Raw genomic sequence first — 19,887 nt, forward strand, 5'->3', positions numbered from 1 at the left:
GATTGTGTAAAAGAAAAAATAATAATAATATGTGTACTAAATAATTTGTAGACTCAATGGAAATATTAAAGATTATGAGCTTTTATTGGAAATAATTTATTGGAAGTAACATAAACTTTCAAACAACTAAAAAACTGTAAGATGATAAATTATAAACGTAACGAATTTCCAAAATTTAAATTTAATTGGAAATATTGGAAATCTACTGGAATTTCATTGGAATGTTGGAAATTGTTTGGAATTTTTGAGAGCTTTTTGAGTGTAAATAATTAAATAATATATAATATTACTTCACGAATTCAATAAATAATGACAGAACTGATATATGACAAACATGAATGCTAAACCTGAACTTATTGTTCTAATAATCTCACTAAATAAATATTATTTTCAAACTTCACTGGATGTTTAATGTGGATCTTATTTTTTTTACTGATTTATATATCATGGATTATAATGGGCACTTATAATGTAAATATTCAATATATGATATTGTATAAGATTAATGAACTAAACTGATTGTTGTAAACACCTCAAGGTGTATTTGTAGTAACATCCAGTAGATGTTCCACGTGAAAAAATTTCTCAATGGAAATATTGAACTAATTTTAATGATTAATTATCACACAAAGAATGTATTATAATATCTCAAACGATAGATATGATTATAAATGGCACAATAACTTACAATTAGAATGTTTCATTCTTTTAAGATCCAGAATGAAAATTATTATTTTACTTAATTAATTTTTCACTTAATATCAAATTTCAGACTTTACTACATATAATGTAGTTTTATTGTTCTTTTTATACCTCTAGGGTTGTTTTAATATTTTCTATTCTGCACTGATTGTTTGTTATTCTTTTAATTGTACTATATGTCACTATTTTTTTTATTTTTACACTCACTGAATAAATTTGAGGTTACTCACTTTCTTTGTTGCTGATCTCTTTTAAAAAAATAAAGTGATTTTATATTGATGTCCTTCAAAATGCGGTTCTTCGTGATCCTATTTCCTTTTCTGCTGTGCTGTAAATGTTTTAGATCCAGGAAAACACTTCGTTTCTTCTGTTGTATAAAATTTATTTCCGGATCGTCTCATCCGACGATTTTCATGAAGCACAATTTGTATAAAATAAATGAAAAATGAATGAAATAAAATCACCTATTGGTGATATAGCCATTAAGAATGGTGTAAATAAAATAATTAATTAATTTCTTACTTTATATCCGCTATAAATAATAAATTTCTGTCCACCACGAGATTTTGTCTTTTGCGAAAATTTTTGTACTCTCACAGAAAAAAAATGTTATTCTCAAAGGGGTCTAGCACTTTTTTTTACTTTAACATTTAATTTGAATTCAAAATAGACGTTAAAAAATGACTTAGAAGTTGATTAATAAATTTCAATAAATACGTGGTGTTTTAAAATTTGAATTGTATAACAAATTAAAAGAGAAAATTTTTATATTAAAAAAATTCTTCAATAAAATTCAAAAGCAAAAAAGAATTTAAAAAATTAATGTTGCATCTTTTTTGCTACACATATGTTCAAAATGTTGAGAAATGGAAACGATCACAGAAAAAAAAAAAATATTTGATGTTTACATTTAAATGCCTTTTTAAAGACTTTCTATCGTCGCTTTTGCTGGAAAATAAATTTATTTCCAATTTCATTTCTTTGCATTTGTTTGAAGTTTTCTTTGAACAAATTTTTCGATTTTTTTGTTTATATTCGCACCGTTCAATCGAAATTGTGACATGACTTGGAGTAATTCGATTATTAATAAAGGCGATTTTGATTGCTTGAAATGAACGATTTGCTGTTTTGAATGGTTTCTGTTGTCAATTTGCAAATATTAATGCTAATTGGGTATTTGCTGACTATTTTGGATTTTGTCTTCATTTTGTAAGCTGATTTTCATAATTTTCCGAGTGATGACATTGATGCCAAATGGCTTCCATTGCATTCATTATGTTATTCGCGTAAGTGACATAATTTGATTTCAAGGAGACTATAAAGTCTTTGTTAGGGGCATATTTAGAATATTTTAGAGCTGTCTTGACTTTATAATATTCTTGGTCATCCTTCTAGTCGACGAGCTAGCCTCTAATGACTACGGAAACTTGGTTGTGCCTAGACCAGTGGTGGGCAGCCTTAAGTCGGCCAGTAAGCCTCGAGCAAACCATATAAAGCATATGTCATTTCCAAAAATTTGTTGGCAGCGCACTAGTATGTCTCGTTACACAGCTTACCCATCTAGACTCTAGACGTTCCCAAAAGTACTCACCAGCAGCAAAAAAATCAGAATTTCATCAGCTCGGGTCTTGTTTTTGACATTAATCCTCTTACTGACTTCTTTCATCGCATTTCCCTAATTGAATTTTCTTTCAGTCCACAAAACTTTATGCGAATATCCTCAAAATAAAAAGAGCGTCTCTTGAAACTTTTTACTAGACATAATAAATTCAGCTATTTATTTCAAATCACTCAGCAAATAAAACAGAAGTCAAACACAAAAAAGCAGGCACGTTCCACTCAAAAACCCAAACAGAAACGCATAAACTATAAAAAGAATGAATCTACAAGTGCAGTAAACTTTCAGCCTTGCCATTTCCTGTAGTTAAAAATGGATTTTTTTACGTGACCTAAATTGCGATTTTTATGGCAAATTAAAATTTATTGATAAAACTCACAAAAAAGTCAGGCGAAACTTTTTATAGTTCTTTATTTACAAGGCATGTATAATGCAATAATAAGCTGTCACAAAGGAGAGCAGCAAGTAGTCAGGCTTAAAAATATAAAATCAAGGAATCACAGCCATTGATTTCACAAATATAAATTAAATTAAAATATAATATCAGTCTTCAAAATTGCCAGTGGAACTGCTGGAATTCATCATTTGCAAATACATCTGTGTATACTTTTGGACTAGACGTCCACCTTTTGTAAACAATACATCCAATGCTCGACGAGCTGCTTCAGCTGTTTCTATGTCATTTGACATGATGAGATTGAATATCAGATTTACAGCACGACAATCAATAATTTCCAACATTTGTTCAGGCGTTCCAGAATTGATTAAATTACGAACAGTCAGTATGGCTTCCTTAACTATTTTGTCATCATCATGATGAAGATTATCAACAATTATTGCCAAAAGTCCCGATTGATATACAGCTTGTGCTTGTGCCATCGTACCAATTGTAATATTGGACAGACTCCATAAAGCAACACGTCTTAAATTTCTATTTTGATGCATCAATGCGAATCGCATGTTGTTGAGTACACCATGATCTAAAATAACTTGTGTCTGTGCATCCGTTCCTGTTGCAATGTTACCTAAAAATCGCATTGCTGTCACTTGAAGTTTTTGACTGAAACTTGTCAACATTGGCATAACAATTGCAACTATGTCCGTTTCTATCATAAGTTGGATGTACTCATCTCCGCAATCGGCTAGAAATGTCAAAGCCCACAGTGCATCAATTTTTGTTGGTGTATCACGTCGCGTAGCTAGTTCACATAATTTTGGTACAATATCTCGTACAATTTCAACAGACAGCTGACATTCACGACATCGTACGAGATTCACAAAAACCCAAACGAGGGTGCGTTGGAATGATACGGAAAAGCCATCACGAACATATGATAACAATGGACTTAGAATGCCTTGCTCAATCATTAAATCACGGTATTCATGGCTGTCACCGATTATATTTCCTAAAGCCCAAATGCATTGTTCTACAAGCTCGATATTTGTTGATGAAAGTAAATTAATGAGAAGCGGAGTGACGCCTGAATCTACGACCTTAAAAAAATGAAAATAAAAGGATGCACTATTTTGTCAAAAATTCAGGTTATGTATGATGTTGTAGTGCATTTTGTCCAAAACTGCTGTGTGCCTGACTTATGGCCAAAAAACGATTTTTGGTACCTGCCATTATAAAAATTGTTGGCGTGCTTCAATACATGGACCAATTTTTTTCAAACTTTTTTTATTTATTAGATATATATAGAGCCTAACGAGGCGATGCTCTCATGTTGGGGATAAAAAATATATATGCATTTGATAGAACCTATTTATACCTAAAAATCATACATAAATTATAATTTAATTGGATGCACTAAAAAGCATAAAATAACTTTAAAGCCATTTTCGGTTTTTGTGATTTTTTGACCTTTAACCCCATTTTCCTACAAAGTAAATTCGTGCTGTTTCAGGTGATGATTAACAATATTGTACTATTATTATGTGAAAAAAAATTTCAATTACCCCCTAGCTCATTTTTGGGGGGTCCATCCCCCTCAAAATGCTCTCAAAACTCAATGCTTTTCAACCGGATGTTTAACATTTTAAAACCACTTTTAAAATACATTTGAACAAATTTTAAGTAGTTTCAAACTGTTCTAAACAATCGAAACTACTCATGCTAGCCAGTTCATAGATTAATAAGTTTTTGAGTTTTAGACATATTTTTACGAGGTTTTTCGGACTCAAATAGCAATACATATATAAATTGTTTATTTTTTCATAAAGTACTAACAATATCCTATCCAACAATATATAATAAGTCATACATAAGGTCAATTCAGTCAAAAAATTTGAAAATTGATCAAAATTTTATGTTTTTTTGAAAATCATCCTTCACATTTATGCTTATAAATGCTGTTAATCTTAAGTATATGAATTGAATTTGGTATTTTTGTAGACATTAGAGTAGTATTAATAAAATAAAATGAAAATCAAAATTCAAAAATAGCTTAATGTTAAATAGGACAAAGTTCAATTTACCATATTTTGACTTCCTTTACTCAGTGCAGGGAGCATTCAAATTTTATTTTTTGAAATATTTTCAACAGATATATACTAGAACTATTAGAAAATAGGCAAAAAAATAATTTTCCGATATTAAATCGAACAAATTTGTCCATTGAAAATCCTTAAAAATAGCGTTTTTTAGAGTAAATTTGCTAACTCGATTTTTACAATTAGCAACGAAAAATTACTTTTGCGAATATTTTCTAATAGTTCTAGTATATATCTGTAGAAAATATTTCAAAAAATAAAATTTGGATGCTCTCTGCACTGAGTAAAGGCAGTCAAAATATGGTAAATTGGACTTTGTCCTTTTTAACATTAAGCTATTTTTGAATTTTGATTTTCATTTTATTTCATTAATACTACTCTAATGTCTACAAAAATACCAAATTCAATTCATATACTTAAGATTAACAGCATTTATAAGCATAAATGTGAAGGATGAATGTTAAAAAAACATAAAATTTTGAACATTTTTCAAAATTTTTGACTGAATTGACCTTATGTATGACTTATTATATATTGTTGGATAGGATATTGTTAGTACTTTATGAAAAAATAAACAATTTATATATGTATTGCTATTTGAGTCCAAAAACCTCGTAAAAATATGTCTAAAACTCAAAAACTTATTAATCTATGAACTGGCTAGCATGAGTAGTTTCGATTGTTTAGAACAGTTTGAAACTACTTAAAATTTGTTCAAATGTATTTTAAAAGTGGTTTTAAATTATTTGTTAAACAACCGGTTAAGAAAAGTAACATTGAGTTTTGAGAGACCCCCATTTTTGAGGGGGGGTGTACCTTTGGACCCCCCAAAAATGAGCTAGGGGGGTCCCATATTGAAATTTTTTTCACATAATAATAGTACAATATTAGTCCTATAATAATCACTGTTCACCTGAAACAGCACGAATTTACTTTGTAGGGAAAATGGGGTTAAAGGTCAAAAAATCACAAAAAACCGAAAATTTTTGGCTTTAAAGTTATTTTATGCTTTTGTAGTGCATCCAATTAAATTATAATCTATGTATGATTTTTAGGTATAAATAGGTTCTATCAAATGCATATATATTTTTTATCCCATAGTGCAATATAGCCACATGAGAGCATGAAATGTTAAAAAAATCGCATTTTTTGACATATTTTTAACTTTTTTGGATATACGGTGGAACCTAAATTGTCCAAATGTGCTGTTATTTTGTAGGCTCTATATATATCTAATAAATAAAAAAAGTTTGAAAAAAATTGGTCCATGTATTGAAGCACGCCAACAATTTTTATAATGGCAGGTACCAAAAATCGTTTTTTGGCCATAAGTCAGGCACACAGCAGTTTTGGACAAAATTTCTTTTTTTCCCGTACACTACTCTTCAGGCACTACAACATCCATACATAACCTGAATTTTTGACAACCTTTGCCATTTTGGGCCCATAGTGGGATGATTGATTTTACATTATTGAACGGATATTTTGTGGGATTGGTTGCTGATTGGATTGACTTTGGGATTATTATGTTGGCTGATAACATTTAAGCTGTCATAATCGCGTCAATAAACATTTGCTGATTAAGCTAGTAAAATTTTTCGAGAGCTTATTCACTTAAAAGCTTAGGGACATTGTCATGAGTCATAATATTGGAAATTAAGTGCTGCAGGCATTAAAATGATAAGCGATGTCTAGAATTTTAAGATTCAAACCATGCAAGTAGATCTAAAACCTGCATTTTTTGGTATACAACTTACAATTTGCGTCTGTGCTGTTGATCCTGCTGCGATATTTGTAAATATCCAAGCTGCTTCCGTCTGAAGCTTCTCATTTCCATGACATATCAGCAAATATTTCATGTAGTGAATAAAATGGATGTCATTTACAAGAGTCTCGTCAACCTTCTGTTCCAATGACTTGCGAATGCTTTGGATAGCCATAACTGACTGCGATTAAAGAGAATAAAATTAATTAAAAACTTCCTCCTTTTTTTTGTAAATTAATTTTCTTGCCAATTTTTTGGGATTCATGCTGAGTATTGAGTAATTGATTGATGTCTTGTATTGATTTGCGGATGTAAAATTTTCACTTTAGTTTAATTACAGAATTGGGAAAATTTACGTTAAAGTTTTGAATTAAAATGAAAATTTTCATTTTGTTAAAGTTTACTGCGATGAAAAAATTGCAATTTTGAAGAATTAAGTAAGAAAAATTGCCAATTTCAAAGTTTACTGTGGATGATAATTTATGTTTTGGGTAATTTTGCTGTAATTTATGGCATAATGGAATCGGAACTAACATGACCACAATGCGCTCTAAATCATGAACTTTTGAATATAAAATTCGGGTGGAGCTCTATTGATGCTTAACTTTTTTGCTACTTATTTATTCAGCAATTGTGACCTTATTTTGAGGATATCCATGTCGAGGATGATCATGCCACATCCTCAACAAGCTCTTTTTCAGACTTTTCTGATTGCATGTCTAAAATTTCATCAATCTTTAAAGATCATCACGTAACATAATAAAAAAATTTACTACACAAGTCTAATTAACGGTGTCAATATGCCCCAAGAGACGTGATCTTCCTGTCCGTAGCATTTTTTTTTTCTATCCCTCACTCATGGAAAGTAAAGAATTTGAGGATTTTGTAAATAAACATGTGCGTCCAAAATTCCTTTTTTTTATTTGTTTATTCAATCGATTTGGCATCGTTGATGCGGGGTCGTCGCAAAACATGATGATGTAAAAAAGACAGCAACAGTAACTCTCGCTCTCGATGATTGCCAGGCCATCTGTTCTGTGTGATGTACTTTACTAAAAAAAAAAAATCGGGAGTAAATTGCGATGAGAAATGTGGGTCACATACATACATTTGGATATAAATCGCATTTAATGTACAAAAAAGTGAAGCTGAAAAGGGACGAAGTTTCTATTTATACTATTATTTCTGCTTTGGCTTAATAAATCACTTTAAAAATGCTTCCGGATCGTTAAATTTTTCAGTTATTTTTCTTCTCTTCTCTTTTGTGCCTGCTACTTGCAATCTCTCTTTTTTACTATCTTGAAAATTAATTTTCCTTGTTTGTTGCCAAAATATGCTTTATGCTTGTGTATACAGGGCGAAGTGTAAAGTGCATTTTGGAATATAGAAGCAATAAATAACAATTTTAAATTAAACCATTTTGCTTGCGCGCGAGTTCATGCTTGTCTATTTATGAATGAATCAGGGTTGGGGAAGTGAGATGTTAATTTTGGAGAATGTTAGGGATGCGAGTGCTTAAAACTAATCTTTTTTGATAACATGCTCAAATTTTAATCACAAAAGAACTGTTATGAAACTTTTTCACATAATTCCAGATTGTCGGTCATTAAACTTTTGGAACAACACAATTTCTATATCCTCAATGCTTTCAAGCATCTAATCAAAAGTTCAAATAACCTCAAAGAACCCAAACCCCATCATTTTCAACTCTTTCAAATATATGAATAGAACATTTTAAGCATTAACATATTCAAAACCGATAACGAGATGTTATTGTAGATGAATTGAGTGTGTATTTGTGTTTGTTGTTGCTAAACAAAATAGCTTGTATGGATAAAAGTTTCCTTCTACCTTTTTCACTTGATTAAATATTACAAAAACTCATTCAGCTCCATCGTTACAACATTTTCGAATGTTTACTCCTTCTGTTATTTATGCCATTTTATATGCTGTTCTATAAAATGAATAAGAAACAGGGAATAACGAAGGAGCTCATTCATTCATGTGTATGTAATTAAATTTTCAATTTTTATTCTCATAAAGCATGAATGCGGGAATGCAAGGGAAAGGAGGAACGTAGTCGATTGAAATGAAAATAAAAATAAAACTGATAAGAACGAAATAGGAGGAACAGGATGGGAAAGACAAGAAGTAATCAAAATAATATGAAGTAAATATAGATGTAACATAATCTCATCTTGTGTATGGGAAACAAAAAATATAGTTAGGAAGTTGAGAAGCTAGTTTAATTGAGGATTATGGACGCATTGTATGTTGAAAAAGTGGAAAAAAATCATCATTAGGAAACTTGAATACTATTTTCGATGTTAATGAGATTCGAACTCTAACTCTTCATGCGAATTTTAACAAATTCTTTTGAGTTATTCAGATTTTGATTTAGTTTTGACATTTTGGATTATATAAACTATTAAGAAATCATATCTAATGAGAGGGAGCAATTAAATATTCAGGAAGGGTATTGAGACAAGCAAGGGGTATGAGAATAGGAAGGGATTGTAGACGAGGAAAGAATTCGAGAGCAGCAAGAGGCTTGAGAGGAGAAGAGTCTTGATGTTAGATTTTCTCTAATCCAGGTCTTGAAGTAGATTAACATTTTGTATTATCAATTTGGTCAGTTCTACGACTTCAAATGTAATTCATCCCTAAAAAAAATTCATCCAAAAATCCACAAACAAACTCCAAAAAGTCCTCAAACTCCAAAAATTTAAACATAAAAACCAGCTAATATTCAACATGACGAAATATAAAAAACTAGGAGAGAGGAAAGTGAATATGTAGTCAAGTGGAATCGAAATTGAAATGTCTGAAGTTGATTGGATTATTGATAGGTTTAATCCTGTTATAATGTACATAATATATGTTTGCTCTACTCCACAATATTGAGTGTAGTTAATGATCGCTTGTTATTCTTTCAATTTAAACATTTATGCTTGAATGTTTACATGCCAGGTATTAACAACAATCGTCATTTATGGTATAAAATAATTTCACACTCGACAAATATGGCTTCCTGTCAAGAGTTGGATGCTCTCTTTTTTAAGTTACAAACCTAACATATCTATCTACATATCAATAAATTAAATGAAATTAAATCGTTTTCCAATTCATCGCATTGAGAATGAATTTCACTTTTTTATATTCATTTTATTTATAAAATAGACAAAACAAAAAAACAACGAGCTGACTTGATTTATTTGCAAGATAAAAACAGAAATAGAGTAGAAACCGAAGTTCGTCACTCTGTTTTCAAAGTGAGACATAGAAAATAAATAGAAGGCTACTGAATTTTAAATTAGCAACAGAAATCTCTCTATTTTATTTTATTTTATTTTGCACAATGATGAGAAAGCGCCTATAAATGAATGTTAATATTCAGTCATCGTATTTTTATCTCTGATTTGCAGTTTTATTTTCTTCTGCTATTTTTAAGAACGCAGCAAATATTTTTTATTTTATTTAATTTAATTTCTTCTCTTTTCTATTGTTGCCGTGTTGCCAGACTTGAGACATAGTTTTAGTGATTCATTACCGAGCAAGCATGTTTGTAGATGTTCTGGTTAGTGGCTTAAATTTTACGGTCATCGTTAAAAATTATATTTTTTATGTCTGAGGGAGAATGGGAAGCATCTGTGGTGGGTGAAATGGTCTCAAGTAGTCAATAAAAATTTTTTTACGGTGGAAAAAATTATGAAAAAAAAAGAAAATCATTAATTTGCAATTTTCTTATAAAAAAAACAGCAACTTACTATAACGTAAAATTAGTTTTCTTTCATTGATGAGATTCGAACTCGCAACTTTTGTTCAATTTTAAAAAATTCACATAAATCTTATTCATTTAAATTGAAATTTTTCTTTAAATTGTTGACAATTTCAAATTAAATTAAATTTTGAGCTTTTTTGAATCTTTCTTGTCAAATCTTAATTATCTTTAAGCAACAACTCAATCTACAACTTCCAAAATTCTTCCAAAAATTAGTCAGTTTCTTAATCACAATTCACATAAATTCAAAAAACCTCATAATTCTGGAAGCAAGGTCGTAAAATTCTGACAAATTTCATATCCTCAATAATTTAGAAACATCATAAAGATGATAAATACTCTAATTTTGTTATGACTAATCACTGAAAAAATTGTCGTTTTATTTTTTTTAATTTTTACATCCACTTGGAATTGGAACTGAAAACTATGACATTAATACGGAATGACGATAATAACAATAAAAAAATATAATTTAGAGTGACACATCGCACAAAGTACATGGAGCCTATTCAAGCTTTTTTTACATCTTCATTATGATATGGGGTCGTTTGCTTATTATGGGACGTTCTTAGGGAGGAAGAGTCAAAACGACAATTTACTCAATTATGAGGAAGTGAAGTCGATTTTTCGTGTTCTCTGGCAGACAAAGAGTCTGCCTTCATGGTGCAAAATGACTTCTTCGGTACCTAAAAGAGGTCTCTTTTCCTGCACTAAGTGAACTGACCCTATGTATTTCCATTATTTATGAACATTACATAATATACTTTCGTTCATTATCTTATCATTCTTGATTATAATTTATTTCATCATCATCAAATTACTTCATTCTTTGTCATAAAACGTTGTTTCCATGACGTCGTGCGGTGTCGCGATGACAATAGCTGGCGTGTGAATAGCTTTTTCTTTGAACTTTTCTTTTTTGGAGAATTTTTCTATCTAATTTGATCAAAAGAGGTGCTTTTTGTAACAAGATTTATCTTGATTTCTTTGTCGTGTGAATTGTTGGCAGCTCGGTGACAAAAAATTAAAGCCAGATTTTTATTCGAGCGATAAAACAAAAAGTTTACAAAGTTGATACTAAACGTCGTCAGAAATAAAATCCTGCATGCTTATACAAATAATGGAATTTCGTATTCAGATGTGCTCATCCTTTCCTGTCAAAAGGTTAATTCCACATATGCATGCATAAAAGAAAATAAGCAGCTGAAGCTAATTTAACATGCAATGTTTATCTTTCTTATATTTATTGTCATCGAGCTTCATCCCCTTGACTTGACTCACATACTCATGTAGGAGATCTAAACACAGCACAAATGACAATTTCAACATAAAGCTTGAAAATTTACTGCCACTGAATAATATATGATGATATTCTTGCCTCTTGCGACTCACTGTCAATCTGCATTTGCTTTAAGCTATTTCTCACTGTTTTTTTGTACATTCTTATTTGCCACACAAAACAGCACTCAGCATCACGAAACAAATGCAATGTGTTGAAGAAAAATATAACAAAATTGGAATGAGCAAAAAAAAAAATAATTTTTCTGACTTTCATGATATAATCAAAATATTTGCATTTTGGGATATAGATATAGATATAGAGTATAAAAATGTATCGATTGAGTGGTTTCTGACTACCGTCTGGATTATATTCAATCAAATAAATGAAATTTAAAACTACTCTCGAATGTTTGAATTTGAATCGGCGCATTTTCTTTTTTAAATTTGTAATCAGGATGTAGAGTGGTGTAGGGCAGGGATGGACGAAGGAGGAAATTGGGGATATTGTTGAAATGCTTGAAAAGAAAATTGATGAATTTTGTCGATCAAGGTTGAACGGATCTTCAATTTTGAACCAGTTCGAATTCATTTACGTAGAGCAGTGTTGGGAAACGTGTATGCCGCGGCACTTGTACCACTATGGTCCAATCTCTCCCTAGCTCCACCCCTGATTCTCTGATATTTTTTGGCACACAACCGGCTTGAAGCAAGAAATAAAAACTACAATAAGGTCATAAATTTAGTCACAATTTAGCTAATTTAAATCATTGTTGGTTAGTATAATAAAATTAAATTGATTTCTATTTAATTTTATGATCGCATCTGCAAAGTCAATAATACTCAAAATACTCAGCTTCCTCAATCTCCACGTTTTTTCTACGAAAAATAGAATATTTATATTTTTCCAAGAAAATTTCGTTGCTTTCAACTTAATTCCTTAGAGTGTACGATAAACAAGACTCAATGACCGGTAAGCAGACAGAAAATGCGTTCATAAAAGCTTCCTCTTCCTTAGTTTGCTAAAAAAGAAATTTTTTTGTTCTTCTTTCTACTTTTTGCAAACTTTTTTTGTTTCTTCTTTGGCTTTGAATAATTTTTTTTAATTAAAATTCTTCTTCTTCTTTCCGTTTTGCCTGCAAAAGAGAACAAGTTGATAAATTTTGATTATGATTAAGCACACATAAGCTAAAATATTAGAAATCACTCCGATCATGATTATATTTTATTGATATATCTTGTTATATCGATTTTAATATAAATCCATTAATAAGATAAATATGAACGAATGCCAAACTCATTTCAAGCAAATAAAGGAATTTGAAAATTTAATTCGCAAAAAAAGAGACGAAATTAAAATTCAAGATTATTGTAGCGTGACAGATTTTATTCATTTTAAGTAGACTCAGGTAAAATATATTTTGTCAGTTTAATAGAAAATCATCTTATTGCCAAAATTGTCTGTTGATTCTACTTGAACATAAGTGGATTGAGGGACAACTTGTCTTATAAATTTTGCAAAAAATTAGTCAAACAATATTGAAAACATATCTTCTTATAAAAATTCTAGTAGGATTCGAACCTTGGAACAATTTCTAATTTTAGTCCTTAAACCTTCGCATTCTGGTTAAAGAACCATTTTATAGTTTAATTAATAGATGACAAAGTCACAAAGACATTTTAAAAGTTACTTCCGTTATAAATTCATAAAAATTCTAATTTTGAACTAATACAGTGATGGGCAACTTGAGTGCCGCGACACACTAGGTCATCGCGACAACAATTTTTCAAAATTCCATTAACCGTTTGTCCTGTGCGGTTTCCATCGAGACTTCTTACCAAGCTGTCCCACAAAAAAAAAAGGTTGTCCACCACTGATCTTCTACTTCACTTCAGTCAACCTCTAATAATATTCTCTTTCGTGCTAAGTTCTTCTTCATCGTAACTTTTTCATTTCCTTCATATTATTATTAGCTATCTCTTTTGTTCGTCATTCTAGTGCCGTGCATTGCTAGGAATTTTTTTTTTAGCTCATTTGAAATTTTTTTTTATTTATTTTCATGACATTCGCACACGTAGCAACATAGATGAATGACTTGTGTATGAAAGTTTTCTGTAAGATACCTGGCTGTTACATCGTCACATGATGACGATATGTTGAACACATAATTCTCCATACACATCTGAATGGAACACATTTTTTGGTTATATTTAAAAGAAAAAAAAATGTGTCTGGAAATGGCATTCAGGGATGTGGATGAAAAGCTATTTCTTAATAAATAAAAACGAAGTGTTTGGTAGAAGAAAGAACTTTTATATGCAATGTACCATAAAGTTTCTTTGTTGTCTTCCTTCTTATTTCTTATGGTAGATATTTAACTCTACTGTCTGTCTGTCTAAAATGTATGAAAAGAAGATTCACTGCTCGTATTGATGCCATAACAGAAAGCATGAAAATCTGCTCATTGCATTTTTATGTACACGTTGAGAATGTGAAGATAAGTATCTTTCCTGCTGCTTCTTTATTATTACATTCAAGCTTAATATTTGCTAGGCTTTAAGATCGTAATCTAAACACGAATTGCGTTTTAAAGGCAAAAAGTATGTAACTGTAAAGAGAACAAGTACTGAATTTATTACTCCATTTAAATGTAATAAATGTGACAATTCTAATAAAAAGGGATGCGTCTTATAAGTATGTAGCAGCTTTCGATGCCTATATATCCCAAAACAACAACAACAACAGGAACCAAAAATAATATTCATTTTCACGTACCAAAAAATTTTACACCATTAAAATGGAAAATAACACGTGACGTTTTACAGTTTGGTGTTTCTATTCCTTTATTTTCCCTCAAGTAAATTGCAATAAATTAAGGAAGAGGAAAAGTTTGTGAAACAAAGAATTAAGAGTGGCGGGGGAACCGCATTCATCCAACAAAACAAATTAGGAATGGGGATTCTTCAAGACATTTTTATTACCACCTCAATGGCATAAAAATCCTTCATTTCTTTCATTTCTGAACATAAAAAAAGCAAGGCTGCGGTATATATGGATTCATAAACGCGTGAAAATATCGACGAAGAATTTTCTCTTCTTTCTTTTTTATCAACAAAAAGTTCAATGAACCTTGCTTGATTTCATTCTTTTTTTATTCCTTTCCCGGTTCCACCTTCGTGTGTATGTGCGTTTTGCAATCTTATTTTTTTGCTAATGATTTCATTTTTATTCTCTTTTATTATTGTCATGAAATGGGAATACGAGAGTTGGTTTGGGCAAAGTTTGCACAGAAATTAAAATAACAAGAAAGAAGCGGAAAGCTCGGTCGTATTGATTTCTCATATAATCGAAAATCAAGAAGAATAGATGAAGTGAAAGCGTGTATGTGTGAGGGATTAAGGAAGCGCATTTGGTGTTTGATTGGAATCAGGGTGATGTGAATTGTGATGACAGTCTGAGGGATTAAAGTAAATTAGTATTTGGGTTTGAAGATTAAAAGCTGGGAAACCATAGATGTGTCTGCTGAACTGAGAATGTGTATTTTGGGCACTTGAAGTGTCTCTAATTGTTGAATTCTTGGAGTTTCGGATCTGGATGTCCTTGTCTGACCTTGATATCCTAACCTAGCATCTTATTACATCTATTAATGTCCCCTTCAGTATTACACCCGTGTCAATTCTTCTTTTGCTAACTACATCAACACTGCGAGGTCAGGACACTTTTAGGTCTCTCTGACATTGTGTCGCATGGATACTGAGACAGTATTCTACTGTTCTTTATACGGAACTAATCCTTTGATCAGTTTACCTCTCTTGAATTCTAATTATATCCATTGAACCTCAAGCATATAATCCCACAAAATTCAAATTATCCAACAACATCCCTTCAGCAATTCCTTACTCACCCAAACAGCCAGTCAGCATCAACAACAAGTTGCTAAAATCAGCTGAACAAACGTTCTATTGTGTATTTTTGTGTTTTTATTATCGCAAAACAAATGAATGAAAAAGCAGAACAGAACAAAATTCTCATTGAAGTTCGATTTCTTTTTTATCATCTTTTGTTGTGCAAAAAAAATTTAATGAAAAGAATATAAAAAGCAATGGGAAGAGCTTCTTATTTTGGTTGATACTAAAAATAAAACCTCAAAAGAAGACGACAGTAATGACGATCAGATGTCGGTTAAATGAGCAATTTTCAATTGTTTGAAAAAATACAAAAGATGACATGGCAACATAGCCATGGCAGAGAAAAGGAAGCAAGCAGCTTCTTTTGAAAAGACACGTTTGTAAATGATGTTTGGGTTTGATAGGTTTGATCAGAATATGGTAAAGAACTGATAAATAGATATTAATTGATTCTGAGTGAACTTTCGGCTTGGCTGCCCTTTGTGTAGTCTAAGGAGGTACAGGAGTAACGGCCAAATAATGTTCCAATCGTTATCAAGCCTCAGTTAAATACAGGAAGTAAAACAGTTCAATTTTCTTATACCCATCACTTCCGAACGTCCACTACGTCAATTTAAGTCTCTTCCTTTTGATGAATCACAATGAATAAAAATAACAAAATACTGTTTTTGTATATATTTTGTTTTTGCCAAAGGCTATTTCCGATACTCGATGATTATAGGCGAGAAAAGACAATAATAGAAACGGCAATAGAGCGAAAAAACATTGCGTGGGTGGCCGAGAAAAAAAAAATCGACTAAAGATGAAAGAAATGAAGAATTATGAGTTTGAGACATTTTTGCTTTGTAGCTTACACAGTAACTCCGCATGCTCATGAATTTATTTTATGCGATGGAATGTGCGATATTTAATAGCGTCGTCAAAATATTTATTATTTAACGGATTTCTGGCATTCGACCTAGTATACATATTATTTACCTTTATTATTTCACATCCTAAACATTAAATCTCGTACATAAGATTATGTTGTTTATTTAATTTCCTACGATGGATATAGGCTTGTTGCTGAGTATCAAATTACATAGATTACGTGTGGGATGTCTATGTGTAGAGATATTTAAGGGACAATTTTTTGATTTTTGTTCAAGCGGATGGACTACTTAGATATAAATCGTTTCACTGTCTTCTTGGAAGTGCTGTCAGCTTAGATTTCAATGTCACAAATCTGACCTTTCCGCTTGGATTTGAATGTATTGTGTTTCAGATTGTTTATGGACTGTTGGGACATTTGGTAGCGATTGTTGATATCAAATTGTGATGAAGGATCTGAAGTTTAGTAGACCGATGGATGTTGAGTCTAATGCAGTGATTGTCAACCTTTTATGATAAGTCTTGATTCAAAACGCACTCGTTATACAGTCGATGGCATTTTTGCGGCAAATTAGTGTGTCTTGCACACAGGTTGCCCGCCACTGGTCTAACGATTTGTGAATTGCTTCTTTAAAGTGACTAAATTACTGCCAAGTCAACTGCTGCTGTTAATTTATATTATAATAAGCTATAGAAATAATGCAAATTATCCCTGTAGAACTGCCAACAATATCCCTCAGCAGCATAAAATATTCAAACTCCCATAAACATTTATCACCACAACTTTCAGCACTGAGATTGTTTTGAATTTCCCCACAAAAACCTATGGACATCCTGTTCATGCCATAAACCGAGACCAAAAGCATTTCAATGTTATGAAAAAAATCCTTCGTAATTTTTACTTGTGCCTTATTATTACCATATTTTGTATATGGAACAAAAAAAATTTAAAATTTGCATATCATCATCATCAACAGTAATACGAAGATTCGTGCATATGATCCCTTTAAAATTATCGTTACTTTTCTGGAGTTCCAATTTTATTATTATAATTTTTTATACTCAACAAAGCCTTCCTCATATTTTGTGCTATATTCATAATTCAAAGCAGATGTGTGAAAATAAGCAGGAGGAGAAGAAGCTTAAAAGGCTGCAAAAATTAATAGACGAAATAAAAATGCAAATGAATCCTTCAAAATTGATATCAAACGACCCTTTAATGGATATGGAATGTTTTTTTAATCCAATTTTTATTAATTATGATGCAAATGATGATAACTTTACGGAAGTTGAAAATCCTAAAAGTTTTTTTTTCTTCTCTTTGCTCTGCCTTGCTCTTTGTTCAAGGTTGTTCTGTGTGTGGGTGGAGATGAACATGTTGAACTTAAAGCTTTTGGGAGAAGGATGAATGAAAAAAATGCGCAATTTCTTGGAGATTATGAGATTTTTGACATAAATGTATTAGGGAGTCGTTCACTTATAAGGTTCGATTTTAAGACGAGAAGGGAAGATGGGTCTTAAAATTCATGAATGGTCCCTAGAGCAATCAAGGAAAATAAGATGGAAATCAACCAAAAAAGAAGAAATTCAAAAAAATGTCGTGAGAATGGCAGCAAAATTTAATTCTAATAAATTGAAGGATTCGAACCTTAACTTTTTAATTTCTACTAACTTTGCTTGACTTCTTTCATACCAACTAACTTATCTGTTTCCAAAAATTGACAAAATCCCATACTTAAACTGCACAGCTAGTCCATAACATAATCCCGTCCTCCATTCACGTCGACACTCTCCATAATCGATGAAAAATATCAAAAATTCATTTCATTCAATTCAAATTCAGCGTAAAGCTCAAAACTTTGCTATCCCAATATTCATCTCACAGCTTTTTTTTCCATTAACAGAACGAGGAAAAATGCTGAACATTTAAAGTAAAAAAGTTAAAGTGCCGGAAATTGTTTACCAGCCACAGATTTTCCTTCCTTTCCAAAAAAACACTTTCTCTCTCTGTTTTCATCTTTGTCCTCGAATGAAATGTAGCTTATGCTGACGATGATAACGATAATGTGAATGTCCTTTTTGATACAATGAAAATTACTCGATATAACGCCAAATGGGTACACAGTTTGAATTTTTAATGGTAATATTTGTGTATGTTATGTAGTTTTAAGGAAGAGGAAGCGATATTTTTAATGTCTATGACGAAAAACCCGAGCGGCACAATGAGGTGGTTTGTATTTTTCGAGGTAAAAAATGTGTCGAATTTAGTCGTCACGGGCACGTCAGACACAAACGAAGAAGGATTTGGTACTGAGCTTTTGAGGCTCTTCTTTGAGTTTAAAAGGCTTAGCTAAATCTCATTTATTTACATCGAAAATTGTCGCTTCCGTTTGGTGTTAATAAGAGGTTTAGCGAAGCCTTTAAAGATCCCTGATGGATCCTTATTCATCTGTATCGCTCGGGTTAATGCCCTAGCAAACACAATGTGCTTTTCGGGAAATATTCTTGCTTCTAAAAATCCATTTACGTTATTGTCATTTAAATACAATTTCATTTTTTTTAAAAAAAATGAGGCAGGCATCGGGGACGAAAGGAAAAATTCTTTAAAATTGAAGAAAGACATTTAAAATATCCAAGGCATATTGTGCGACTAGATGTACCCCTTAACATTGATTTTTCTCATAATGATGCTTAACGAAGTTGAAGATTTTTTGTCGTCTTTTAAGACAAACTAATGGAATTTTTTCATCATCATGAATCCCTAGAAACAATAGAGTTAGTCGAAAACTTTTCGTCACCGAAAATACAATAAGAAATAAAGTCGATAAGAAGGAAAGAAAGACAAAAAAAAAATTAAATTTATTTCCAATTCGCAAGAAATTCCAGCAAAACTGCTCAATAAAACATCAGCATTGAAAGCATCTTTTCGTCTATTTAATAATATAACATTTTATCATGGATGATATGTCGCAATAAAGTCTAATGGAATGAAGACTGAACGAGAGGAAAAAAAATTCTTTTCCTTATGAAATGAAAATTACTTTCATTTATTTCTTATTTCCCCTTGAGGAAATTGTTGTTGAGGTTTTTGTGTAACTTTGTTGCCATTTGCTATGGTCACTCGGTGGAATTGAAGGTTATGTTTGGGATATGAATGAAAGTTTAAGGACTGATGCTTTCAAATGGGAGTTAGGGTTGTTGACACATGTCTGGGTATCTGTGATGAAGTTGTACTGATAGAATCATAGAATTAAGCAGCTTTTAAGCATGCATTATCAACAAATTCAGCTCAGAACATGCGATTTTCTCTTAATTTGTCGTCAATCTATGAAATATCTTGCAAAAACTCCTTTGTGACTTGATTTTGCTAATAAAACTCCACCAAACCATGCTTGACATCATCACCTGATTGATACATTCACTTATCCTGCAAGCTGTTCATTTGAACTAGTTTGAAACCTCATAATTAAC

At 31.3% G+C, this 19,887-nt stretch overlaps 1 protein-coding gene across 1 annotated transcript; it reads right to left on the reverse strand.

Moving 5' to 3' along the window:
• Positions 1-2,863: 2,863 nt before the first annotated feature.
• On the reverse strand, positions 2,864-6,753 carry LOC139098615 (importin subunit alpha-3-like). The gene is made up of 2 exons (XM_070650854.1): positions 6,571-6,753; positions 2,864-3,814 (listed from the first exon to the last, which is right to left on the reverse strand). Exons 1-2 carry the CDS (start codon positions 6,751-6,753, stop codon positions 2,864-2,866), a joined length of 1,134 nt encoding a protein of 377 aa, XP_070506955.1.
• Positions 6,754-19,887: the final 13,134 nt, after the last annotated feature.

Source organism: Chironomus tepperi, unplaced genomic scaffold (assembly GCF_022539635.2).
Source record: "Chironomus tepperi strain 1889 unplaced genomic scaffold, CSIRO-AGI_Ctep_v1 contig_449, whole genome shotgun sequence".
NCBI lineage: Eukaryota > Metazoa > Arthropoda > Insecta > Diptera > Chironomidae > Chironomus > Chironomus tepperi.